Genomic DNA, 13,375 nt, shown 5'->3' on the forward strand with positions numbered 1-13,375 from the left:
TTGAGCTGACTTTGACTCGAACACCAGCTAACGACTTCATCTGCGTTTTCTGGTGGTGGTCCGGTGTCTCCTGGACCTGCAGCGTCCACGCTTTGGGACCAAAGACAAACAAATATCTTCACATTTTCCAGCGCTTTAAGAAAAGGTCGCTGCGTGTGAATGTGGTACCAAACGTGCTCGCGACGCGTTTTACCGACGTCCGGGTGAAAGCTCGTCTGCAGCAGGAGGAAGGTGATCGAGGTGATCGTGTTACAGATTGTTTTGGTGAAAACATCCTGGATGGGCTGAAAGCGTTTGGGGTCAAAGGTCACCGTTCGGGAGTAAAACTATACGAGCAGCCCGAGGGCGCAGGACAACAGATGGTTTCACCCCGGACGGCGTCTCGGAAACAACGACTTGTGTCGAAGTTGTTTGCTTTTTTTTTTTTTTTTTTTTTAAAGCGCTACCGACGGACCTACGTGGAAATTTACTGTCGATTTCATGTTTGGAGAACAAACTGAGCTGCAGCCGGTCGGAGTTGCACGTCCTACCGTCCCCGTCTTTGTGGTGAAGCAGCAAAATTAACAAGATTTCCAGTAAAAATTGAAGACGGGACTTTGAACTGTCAACATCAGTAACGTCGGGACCGGACGACACGAACTCTCGCTGGATTTTTTAAAATTTTCTTGCAAAACATCTGCGATCTAAAGCTCACAAAGGTTTAATCTAACAGCTGCTCGGCCGGGTTTCCCTCTCAGATCTTCGAGCACAGACAAAATAAATCTCATGAACTTTGCTGGTTTTCTAAAATCACTTTATTGACTACACGTTGTGATTTTGCAGCATGCAGCTAGAAACACTGGAGCTAAATGACACTCGTACACATCGTTACACAAACTGTGAATATGCACACGTCAACTTTTTGCTCCGAAACCGCAACTTCCCGTCTTTTGCATGAAACAAATCTCTAATATAAAACAACAGCACGTATCTGTACCAAAAAAAAAAACCACAGCAAAAGGGGGCGGGGTCACGTAGAGACAGAAGTCGGTGGAGGACCATGTGCACGTTGTTCGTGTGAGGACGGGTTAATACCGTGCATGTTTCATGTGCCTGAGCGGTGCCCTTATTAAAATGCCATGGCCGGTCTGTGTCGCGGGGAGGGCAGTCTCAGTGCTTCATGTCTTAATCATGATGATCACTGCCAGCCAACTTCTCCGTCTCTTATTTCCTGGATGTGTCGCCGTGTCTCTCCATCTTTCCCTCCTTTAAAAGTCCTGCACCTCTAAATCTTTAACCTCCCGACTTCACACACGACGGCTAAGTGTCAAGTCTCTATTTTAAACTCCGGGTGCCATTTATGAAAACTTGTTGAGATCAAACCAAAGACCAAAAAAACAAAAGGACGATTTCCTGTATTCACTTTATGGTGACGACCAAATAAACCGTTAATACGATCGTTGACTTAAAGCCGAATGTTTGCTTTACTTCTGGTTTGGTTGTGTGAACACGCTGCTGGTCAAAGGACAGTGAAGCTCAATAGAAACCATCCTCTCTAAAAGATGACGGTGTTGGCTGTTTGTTTGAACCACTGACAATCACTGCCAGGATATTTTTTTCTCCTATTTTAATTTACTACGAAGTACCGCTTCACGTTGCAGCTGCTTCAGTTTTGGGTGCTCGGATGAAGAAAACACTCGAAACATTCGCTCGTCTTATTCTGTCACAAAGTGTCGACATCTTCCGTCAGATTTATGAGGTTCGAGTAATGGTGATGTCATCGCCTCGACAGCGGCACACTTCCTGATTTTGGAACGATCCGATGTGTAAACTGGATATAAAAGTGTTCATAGGTTCCAGGCCTGAAAAATGGTTCAGATGCAGAAGTGTCTTAAGCTGCAATACCACAGAGTGCCACTAGAGGTCGGCTCCATAGACTCCCATTCAACTTCTTTCATCAAATATAAAGTCAATAAAATGTCTCCAGCAGTTATCTCGGTGTTGTTAGCTAAAGTCACTCCTTCTTATTAGTTTTCTGGAGGTCCATCTGAAAAGAATCCCTCATTCATTAGAAAATAAGATTCAAAAAGACCTGTTTTTGGGGGCGTGTCTGTTTGATTGACAGGCCTGTGGGGCAGTCAGGTTACAGCTATCGGTGGGCGGGAAGTAGTATCGTCAGGTTTCCAATCAGATCGGTCAGATTCACCACTGGCTCCTCCCCCAGCTCGTCCAAATATGGTCACTTCCTGCTCCAAACCGCTCTGAACTAGCAAAGATGGTGACGGACAGAATCTGAACTGGAGGCTTCATAACGTTCACAAACCAACGATGACCTCACTGACGGTTCGTATTGATGAGTTGTTTTGGAACGAGGAAACCCGACTTTTGAAGTGAACGAAACGCAGCTCAATGCTTTTTATTGTCTACTTTTCCTGCAACAAAAATACTTTTTTGGTGTGGTAAAAACGAAAAGACTCCACAGCAGGGAGCTGGAGGTTTTTCTGTTTAGTGGATCTCAGCCTGATGCCAGAGACACAGCAGACACATTCATGGAAACACAGCAGGCTGAAACAAAGTGGAATGAATCCTGTTCAATTCAGTTTCAGTCTGGTTTTCGTTCACGTTTTCTTCAAAGTGTCCATTAGACGTGGTGTTTTTTTAGTGTTTGTCAGTTCTGCTGATTATCTCAGCATTCAGGTTTTCACTGCGTGACGGCAGAGAGGAGGAAGAAGAGGAGGAGGAAGGTGGAGCCGAGGTCGGCAGAAAGAGTGGAACACGTTCAGAAGAGGAGGAAGAGGAAGGTTAGACGAGATCGAGAGAGGAAACTGAAATAGAGGCAGACGATTGGATCTGAAATGTTAAAGTGCCCAGGAGATGTGGCGCACACACACACACACACACACACACACACACACACACACACACACACACACACACACACACACACACACACACACACACACACACTGACCCAAGCATGAGTGAGCGCTGGTTTCTGAGAGTGGTTGTCCTCTCCCTGAACTCACACACACACACACACACACACACACACACACACACACACACACACACACACACACACACACACACACACACACACGCTGGTCACATGGTGCTGAGGACGCCCCCATTGGGATGAGCTATCTTCGCCACGGTAACAGTGTAAGTTCAGAGTTAGGACAGAAAACACACACACACCCACACCCACCGACACATTTGTGTGTATTGTGTGTGTGTGTGTGTGTGTGTGTGTGTGTGTGTGTGTGTGTGTGTGTGTGTGTGTGTGTGTGTGTGTGTGTGTGTGTGTGTGTGTGTGTGTGTGTGTGTGTCCATCGTTCTCTCTCTCAGTTGGTCCTCCGGTGTTTCTGGTGCCAGAGGGCCGTCGGCAGGTTCTGGCAGCCCTGGTACTCGCGTCGCATCTCGCCATCCGTCAGAGGCGGCGTGGCGTTGCAGGGGGCGCCGGCGAGCGTCACGTTCAAAAGGCCGGCCCACGGCTCCAGGAGGCGGGACATCCCGGCGCCCTGGAAACGCCGCCGGAGGAAGACCAGATTAGATCGTTGAGGAGAGCAAGAAGGAAAAACCAAACTGAGGCATGAAGCGGTACCTTCCCCAGGTGGTCCAGCAGGCAGGTGGCCGGACCGACGAACGACCAGCCACTATCCTCCCAGACCGGGTTTAGCCTCTGGTTCTGGAGGGCGTGGCTCTGCCGGGCCTGGCTCTGGATCAGGACCACGTTGAGGTGTTTCTGGGAGCCTCGCAGCCTCTTGGACAAAACGCCGCTGTAGCTCTGGTCCACAAACAGCAGAACCCGAGTCGCCCTGCAGCCGGCCAGGTCAGCCAGCAGCTCGTTGACCGAGTACCGCTCCTTCAGGTCGGCCTGGAAGGACAGAGGACGAGTTAGAGACAGACACGGGAACATGCACAGAGCAGTCAAAGCTCAAAGCAGTCAAAGCAGTGATGTCATCGTTGGTTTGTGAACGTTATGAAGCCTCCAGTTCAGATTCTGTCCGTCACCATGTTTGCTAGTTCAGCGCGGTTTGGAGCAGGAAGTGACCATATTTGGACGAGCTGAGGGAGGAGCCAGCGGTGGATCTGACTGATCTGATTGGAAACCTGATGATACTATGTCCCGCCCACCAATAGCTGTAACCTGACAGCACCACAGGCCTGTTAATCAAACAGACACACCCCCAAAAACAGGTCTTTTTTAATCTTATTTGAATGAGGGATTATTTTCAGATGGACCTCCAGAAAACTAATAAGAAGGAGTGACTTTAACTAACAACACTGAGATAACTGCTGGAGACATTTTATTGACTTTGTATTTGATGAGAGAAGTTGAATGGGAGTCTATGGAGCCGGAGGAATTTTGGAGCTGACCTCTAGTGGCACTCGGTAGTATTTCAGTTTAAGGCACTTCTGCATCGGCATTGGAAGCTACGAACAGCTTTACATACAGTCTGCAGTGTTAACTCAGGAAGTCAACGTGATAAAGTCACTTCCACATCGTTGTGAGTTTCGATTCCTTTCGTTGGACCAAATTCCAATAAAATCCTCCCGCTGCTGCTTCAGCGATAATAACCTGCCTCACTTTCCTGTAATTACTCAAAAAGTCCAAACCATCCCAAAAGCGTTTTCACCGCCTCTCTTGACTGGACCTAGTTTTGGTCCTTTGATGAGGACTGTGGTCTGAAGCTACCTTCACACCTGATATCTTAGTTCAGAACAAACTGAAAAGTCCAAAGTCTGTGTGTGTGTGTCGCTCTTACGATGCCGTTGAGGTTGGCGTCCCACAACAGCATGGTGCCGTCGTTGCGTGTCGGCGAGTTCAGGTACAGAACCAGAGTGTCGGCGCAGTGCTGCTTCCTGCAGACGTACGACACGTGGTTACGGATCACCGCCTTCTCTGTTGCCGAGTACACACCTTCGACTTCCTCTGAAGGGAAACAGATGGAGGAACGGAGACGTGTTTACGGGTGAAGTTAGTTGGTCAACGTCTGCTGGAGTTCTGCTGTTTAACTGTTTTACTGTGTTATTTAACCTGCTCACACACAGCTTCCCTTCATCTGCTGTAAAAAATCAGGTTTTTATTAGATCTAAATTTCTGGCCAACTGTTGTTAAACATACTCTGTAAAACCAACCATCAACCAGCAGTGATGTCATTGTTGGTTTGTGAACATTATGAAGCCTCCAGTTCAGATTCTGTCCGTCACCATTTCTGCTAGTTTGGAGCAGTTTGGAGCAAGAAGTGACCATATTTGGACAAGCTGGGGGAGGAGCCAGCGGTGGATCTGACTGATCTGATTGGAAACCTGACGATACTACGTCCCGCCCACCGATAGCTGTAACCTGACTTCCCCACAGGCCTGTCAATCAAACAGACACGCCCCCAAAAACAGGTCTTTTTTAAGCTTCTTTTCTAATGAATAAGGGATTATTTTCAGATGGACCTCCAGAAAACTAATAAGAAGGAGTGACTTTAGCTAACAACACCGAGATAACTGCTGGAGACATTTTATTGACTTTGTATTTGATGAGAGAAGTTGAGTGGGAGTCTATGGAGCCGGAGGCTTTTTGGAGCTGACCTCTAGTGGCACTCGGTGGTATTGCAGCTTAAGGCATTTCTGCATTAGCCTCATTTTTCAGACCTGGAAGCTACCAACACTTTTATATACAGTTTACGGTAGGCATCGGGTCATTCCGAAATCAGGAAGAACCTCTAATGGCACTCGGTGGTATTGCAGCTTTACGTCTCTTCCGCATTGGCTTGACTTTTCGGACCCGGAGTCTACGAACATGTCCCACACAGTCGGTGTGTCCTACCGGGCAGCTGTCCACTGCTGGCGAAGAAGGTCTTGATGTGATCTTTGTGGAAGCCGTTGTTTCGCAGCATTTTATAAAACCTCTGAAGATTCTGAACGTGATGCTGGAAGGTCATCTGCTGCTGCCAGCCACCTGCGCACAAACACAAAACATCTCACACCGACTTATATTAATTTATTGGAGACTTTACCTCAAACACAGTCTCCAAACTAACAAATCTGAATCAGACCTGAGATGAGCACGGCGTGGTCGCAGGTCTGGTACAGCCGACAGGAGAGGTGAGTGGCGAGAGGCTGCTGGTGGCAGCGTCTCGTGTTTTTATTCAGCTCACAGCTCGACACGGGGAGACTCGGAGAGCTCATGGGCAGCGGCTGAGGACACCTCGCAAACTCCACGTGGTCTGAGGGAGGAAACGGTTCAGACAAGGAGAAGATATCACAGAAAAAGGCTAAAAGACAACCTGTAAACACAACCTGTAAACACAGCAGAGTTCTGACACGTTGTAAGGGTCAACAATTATCTTCATCTTCACATATTTGCAGCGTGCCAGACGTGGGTTTGTGGTCTGATCCGGGAGATAACGTGTTCCCAGCAGGGTTTCTCATGAGGCCCAGGCTGCTGGCAGAGGCTGCAGGTGTGGGTGGTCCTGGCATCCCTTTCTCTCCAACCAGAAGGAGGAAACAGAATTGGATTCAGGTGGAGTTTAACAACCCCGGTTTCCCCACGACTACATGACTCCAAATTTGTTTGTTTTTTCTCCTCTTCTAAAGCGCTCCGACACAAAGCTGAAAGTGGATCACCTTGAAGTTTGGCACCGAACTTGAAGGTCTCCTGAGGATGAATCCCGATGGCTCTCCTGACTTTTTCCTTTACATCATCAGCAAGTTTGATCCTTCTGAGTTGACTCTTTAAAGATTTATACAATCAGCACAGTTTCAATGTGGATACCCAAGATTAGCGTCACCAACTCAGGATCTGACGACATGTGGAATATGCTCAACGTCTCCCCTCCGTTTGTGGGAAATTTTGTCATAATTAGTGCATAAATTCCTGAGCTGAGGCAGCAAACATGTTTATTGAGGACACAGTGACCACCAGATTCTGATCACTTCATCCATGGGACCGAGTTAACCTTAGTACCAGATTTGAAGAAATTCTGTGACGGTGTCACCGAGATAACGTGTTCACGAGAGCTGAACAAATGAATGGGAGGGGCGTGAGGTCACAGTGACCTTTGACCTCCGAATTCGAACCAGTCCATCCTCAAGACCAAGTTAACATTTCTGCCAAATTTGAAGAAATTCACACAACGTGTTCTTGAGATACTACGTTTGCGATAATCGGACAACCATTAAAAGCAACACGCCGTCCAGCTGTTTCATGTTTGTGGAGAAGGAGTGAGCTGCGTTCTGTTTGGACCTAATGAAAGAAAATTAAAAAAAATTTCGACCTACCAACACATCTGAGTCTCTGCGTCATGTTGCTGTCGCCGACTCCGACCACCAGGGGGAGGAAGTGGACCTCGCAGAGCCCTCCGATGGTGCGCTCCACCAGACGGCCGCCGCCGCCGCTCGCGGGGACAGCACCGCCGCGCAACGCCCCACCCGCCAGCCGGCCGTTTCCCATCAGCCTCTCCGGCCCGGCTTGGCGACGTTTCAGCTGGTTCTGACAACGACCCTTCAGCGCCAACGTCAAACACTCCTCACCTGAAGACACGCAGACAGACGCAAACTTTGAACACTCGGGAGGTCAAACCGGATTAAAACTAGAACCGCTTTATAGGTCAAAATGTGACATCATGAAATGGAGATTCATTCAAGGTCAACAAAACATTGACCTTTAATACTGAAGACTTGTTTAAAACCTTTTTAAACACTGATCAGCCTTCGGGCTTTTGGACGTTGCTTGTCAGAAACCCGACTGATTCTGTTTATCACTTTGTAATAAGTGCTCAGTTAATCACACATGGAAAAGCTAACGAACAAAAAGCCTGCAGTGTTTTTAGATCCACTTTGAGCACCAGCTCATCGACTATCCACGACTTTTGCCCGATGTTGAGTTGAGTTGGTCCACGCGATGGATCGGCAGGATATAAAACACCAGTTCGTTGACTGCGTCTTCCTCTGCGAACTTCTAAAATGGTGGCAGGTTATGTTTTAGAGAGATTTATGACCTGAAGCGGCGACAGGAACCTCCGGGACGGTTGGTTGCTCGTGTTTCCACTTTACCTCCTTTTATCCTGAGATTTTACTTTGTCTCGCATGTTTCTTCTCCCTTTTCCTTTTTCTCTTCCTTCCTGCCCTCAGCAGGTTAAATGAGGTCTAAAGAAAGTTTCTCTCTGAAAGTCACCGGTCCACGATCCATCTGCAGCACCCAGCAGGGGGGCCCGGTGAAGCCGGTATGAATAATTGACAGGTGTGTGTGTGTTCGTGTAACACGGGGCCAAATCCAACCTAACATCTGGCCCTAACCTCTCTCACAGCGGGGGGGTCACCGACTTGCACTTTAACACACGCTTCAAGTCTCTTCAGACTATTTCTGCACTTTGGAAACACTTCTTCTTCTGCTCTCCCGTTTGGCCTTTTATCCGCAGCGACGTGTCGCCACTAAAAGTAGAAACGTTTGATCGTCGAGCCTTTCACCAAAATACAACCGACGCCTCGTGAAGTTCTCCGAAGCCACTTACACAAGTTTGTTGTTTACAGCGAACAATCTTTCAGGACTACTTAAGAGTCTTGTTGTAGATCGTTTATTCCGAAACTGTGGTTCGTGTCCCACTGCTGGTACGCAAGAGCAATGCTGAAAGGACCAACTGGCCCCCCAAAAAAGTCCCAGAAACTGCCATTTAATTTCATTACTTTACAGTTCTATATTATTTTTGAGTCCTAACCGACCCTGCAGCTTCGGTGCTGACACTTTACAAGTACAGAAAAAGAAAAAACAGCCACAAATAAAACATCAATGTTTGAAAAATTTTAACAGAAAAGTGCAAACAAACACGAAAACCCTTTGTCTGAATATAAGTTTAGTTTTATAATGTTAAACGTAACATTTATTACATATATACGCATTACAATGATGGAAAATTAGACATTAATCATTTTAAAAATGTGATTTTTGGCCTTATGTTGTTGTTATTTAGCTGTTCTGATACTACAGCGTTGTTAAATCTGTGAATCTTATTTTATGGTTTTTTTTACTCTATTGGAATCAGAAGTTTTTTTTTGGGAGCCAGCCCCTTGTGACGCTCTGTGGTACTGCACTTTAAGGGACTTTTGCACTCACTTTATATTTCAGACCTGAAGACGACGAACATTTATGTTCAGACCTTTGATCTCCAGACTTCTTTACTTCCGTCTCATCAACTGTACATCAGAGAATACGTAACCGACTGTCAAAAATAAAAGCCCAACAATTCTTCATCCGTTTAAATCACAGTACGACCGAGCGGCTAGAAACTGGTCTGGTCCTCGTACAGGGACCTCCGTGGCCAGGTTGGGGCAAATAAAACTGTGTCATCTCTGTAAAAACACACAGTGAAGTGATAATGAGGAGAAATAAACGTTTTTATGTGTAGTTTAAAAAGTAGTGGGCCAAGAATTTACCCCTGCAGTGCCACCTTAGTGACCTCATCTACCGTGACACCGCAGTCCATCCAGGCGCTGACTCACCCAGGTAGATGCCGTCCATGTGGGAGCACCTCTTCTTCGTCACGTTCACGTCCACGTAGAAGAGGACCACCGGGTGTCCGAAGTTCTCCCCGGGGCTCGGATCCAGAACCAGCACGGCGTCGTGGGCCGGGGGGGCGGCGAGAGGCTGCTGGTGCCGGCGGGGCCCTTCCCCTCCGTTCAGCGCCGTACCGACGCCGAAACCTCCCCGCAGCTTGGAGCCCGCCACCCCACCGGAGGAGTCCGGCAGGATGGCCAGAACCTTGTCTGACGGACCTGGAGGGTTCAGAACCTGTTACCTGGAGGATCTGCTGCTGTTAAAGGCAGGAAATCACCTGGTGGTTATAAATGCTGGAATACCTAACGTGGCCAAGTGTCTGTCTGCACTGAAGCTGGTGATTTAACTGAAATAATGGCCGGACTGTTCCTGAATGCAGCACAGCGATGCACAGCAGGAAGCAACAATCTTCATAAGGAAATATTCAAGAGTTCAACACTGAGTTCCACACGTTAACGTCACCGCTGGTACGTGAACATTAGTGATTTCACCGCAGACCTAAAACTGTGGCAGAGAAACATCAGATTTCTGGTTCAAACTGTGTAAATGGTGAACAGAGACCATTGAAACGCTTCAGAAAGTCTACGGCGATGAAACAACGAGCCGGGCGAGGTGTTTCTGAGTGACGTTCAACATTTCAAAAGGGGCGGAGCGTCACTGTCCAAGACCGAAGAAGGCGCATGAGGTCAGGGGACACAAGGTGGGTTTTCTTTGTATCACCGTGAATTCATCCCCCAGAGTCAGACTGTCAACACCGAGTTCCACTGGGACCTTCTGAGGCGTCTGAGGTAAAACATTCGCTGTGAACCACCTGAACTGTGTCTCCACGGCAACAGGCTCCTCCTACAACTCTCGGTCCAGTCTGTTTGATTTATAAATCGATTTAGTAGATTTAGGAGGCTGATGGGACCGTGGACATTAACTTGGACACGTTTACATTCAGAGTTGACAGATTTCTTTTTCCGCCTCTCCGACCTGCATTTAAATTAAATATTTGATAATTATTATTGTTATTATTTAAAGCCTGATGAAGACGTTCCTGATGAGCAGCGTTACGTTGATGTGCGTTGACCTCCTGGTTTGACCTTTGAGGTGCCACCGCCCCAAAAAGGTTTAAAGATCCGCTTAAATAAAATTAAAATAATTAAAATTAAATATGAAATTAAATATTTCATAACTTTGCCTTTAACTGCAATCAGCAGCACCGTGACAACATTTTACAACCGCCTCTATTTACTTTTATCAGTTTATTACAGGTTGATTTCAGTAATCATTCTTGATTTTAATCCACTGTATTTATCTATTTATTTATTTATCCATCCATCCAATGCAAGCACTTATATTCTACCATGTAAACTGTGTTTGTGATGTACACATGTATTTTATCATTACCTCTGATTTTAACATTGCTTTTCGAAAACAACATTTTGAAGATTTATGCTAAATTAATGGATGACGGATCTGATCCTGTTTGACAGGTTTTGAAGGTATTGAACAGTAAATTTAAATTTAGAATCATTATTTTTTTTCTTTATTATAAAACAGATTTGATCATATTTTCTGAATGTTTAACTCTTTGATTTGGATTTTTAACCGCGTCCCTGGTTTGTCTGAATTCTCTCTGACATGTTACCGTTGCTGTATAAACTCTGGCAGGGTACCTGTGTGACGTGTGACCTTTGACCCCTACCTGCGGCGGCGCGGGGCTCCGACACGTAAACGGCCACGGCGGACAGCGACAGGTGGGCGAGCCGCCGGCACTCGGCCTCGGACAGCGAGGACGTGCGGAGGCAGCGGTCCATCTGGTCCCATTGCAGTGACTGCAGGCCCGAGCGGACCCAGCGCTCCAGCCGGGCCGGCGCCATGGCGCCCACCGGGTGGAGGGCGAGGACGGAGAGGAGAGAGAGGAGGGGGGGGAGCATCGTCAGTCAGCTGCTGGTTCAAATCTCCTCTCAGTTCTTCAGATGAAATTCTTCCTCTTTCTCTTTTTTTTTTTTGGTTTGTCTTTGTTTTAAAAAATGTTCTCGTCTTGTTTCATCCTTTTCTCCTCCTCCTCTTTTTATTTTATTTCCTCTCCAATCTGTCACTGTTTGACTTGTTTCCTTTGTTGTTTTTTTTGCTTCTTAAACTTTTCTGTCTGTAAATTCAGACTCTTTTCAGATTCTTTCTTCTCTGTTTTTCAGAATCATTTATTCAAATCACCAAAAACAAAACAGATCAGTCAGATGGATTTTTCTGGCCTCCCTTCGTCCGCCTGTTCTTTCTTTTTTTTCCCCCTTTTTTTTTTAGTCCCACTTGTGTTTGTTTTCTGCTGTTACTCCGTCATTATTTTTCATCCGTTTTCTCTTTTATTTCTTCTTTTCTTTGAGCGGACGCAAAACAAACCAACATCCTGTGATTTCACACCCAAAACCTTTTTCTCTTCTTTATTCGGATTTTCTTCTGGAAAAAAATAAATCCAATAATCTCCAGAGAAATGCAACTTTTTGGTGGGTTTTTTTTCCCCCTTCCTTGTTCCTCTGTGGAGCCGCTTCAGGTTGAGAGTTGGTGAGGAAGGTGACAGATTCTCCTCTTCCTCCTCTTCTTCTTGTCTTTAGTTTGTCCAACAGCTCCGAGGAAAGAAGCTCAACTGCTGCTCAGCTTCAGTCTGATCGCTCCCTCCTCCTCCTCCCTTTATCTGTCCTCCGACTCTCTCTCTCCACCTCACACACACACACACACACACACACACACGCACGCACGCACGCACACACACACACACACACACACACACACACACACACGCACACACACACACACACACACACACACACACACACACACACACACACACACACGCACACACACACACACACACACACACACTTCCTTCTGTCTACAGGCTCTGACACGCAGAGAAATAGAAGGAGGAAAGAAATGAAGAGGAGGACTGTTGATACAAAATTAAGGCAAAGAGAGGATGAAGGAGGAAAAGTGGGAGGAAGTGAAAGGAAGAAGGAAAAAGGAAAGGACATGAAACCGGTCAGAAGTGGAGAACAGAGGAAAAGAAAAGGGAAGAGAGGAAGGAGACTTCAAAGAAGAGAAGGAAAGATGAAGATGAAAGTGAAGAAAAGATGAAGATGAAAGTGAAGGAAGAAAATGAGAAGAAGCGGGACGTTCAGAAGAAACGAGGGAGGAGAAGAAGAGGGAGAGGAACAAGGGGAGGAAGAGTAAAAGCAAAAACTGAGAGGAAAAGGAGGAAGATGGAGAGACGAAGAGGAAAAAAGGGCATAAGGAGAAAAAGTAGAGAAGAGGAAGGACAGGAGGAAGTCAAAGGTTCGCCTCCTCTGAGCCCTCTAGTGGTGAAACGCAGGAAGTACAAAACCCTGCAGTATAAAGTTAAACTTTTCATTTTAAAAATAATTATCAGTTTGAACAGCAGACAGCATCACTGTGAGCTGTGAAAGAAACAGGAAGAAAAGACAATTATTAGGGAAAACATTTATCTTAAAAAAAAGAAAGAAATGTTACCAACTGACATTTAAAAAGTGTTTAATTTATTTTAATCCAAAATGTTTTCAGAAAAAATTAAAGTTCACATTTTTAAGAAAATCTTCCTAACATTTGTCAAACAACAACAAACCGGATAAATAATAATGAGAAGGTCCTTGAAAAAACAACATATTAAAATGTATTTATTAAAGAACAAAGAAAGTCAAAGGCACCAAAAATAAAATTGAATGAAGTTTAAATTTAATTTACTTTAACTGTATTACATTTTATTGTATTTAATTTAATGTTTTTAAAAGTAATTCTTTAAAAAAAATAATTAATTGAATGCATTTCTTCATTCAATTTAATTGCATT

At 45.8% G+C, this 13,375-nt stretch overlaps 1 protein-coding gene across 1 annotated transcript; it reads right to left on the reverse strand.

The window, feature by feature from the left end:
- Positions 1 to 3,262: 3,262 nt before the first annotated feature.
- LOC138633919 (uncharacterized) lies at positions 3,263 to 12,560 on the reverse strand. Its single transcript, XM_069720450.1, has 8 exons — positions 11,214 to 12,560; positions 9,475 to 9,747; positions 7,258 to 7,509; positions 6,033 to 6,203; positions 5,804 to 5,935; positions 4,749 to 4,915; positions 3,584 to 3,856; positions 3,263 to 3,500 (listed from the first exon to the last, which is right to left on the reverse strand). The coding sequence occupies exons 1-8, from the start codon at positions 11,449 to 11,451 to the stop codon at positions 3,324 to 3,326; spliced, it is 1,683 nt and encodes a 560-aa protein (XP_069576551.1). The 5' UTR covers positions 11,452 to 12,560; the 3' UTR covers positions 3,263 to 3,323.
- Positions 12,561 to 13,375: the final 815 nt, after the last annotated feature.

Source organism: Brachyistius frenatus, unplaced genomic scaffold (assembly GCF_029030835.1).
Source record: "Brachyistius frenatus isolate BFR_SWC_R1_liver_20210118 unplaced genomic scaffold, ASM2903083v1 Contig_241, whole genome shotgun sequence".
Taxonomy (NCBI): Eukaryota; Metazoa; Chordata; class Actinopteri; family Embiotocidae; genus Brachyistius; species Brachyistius frenatus.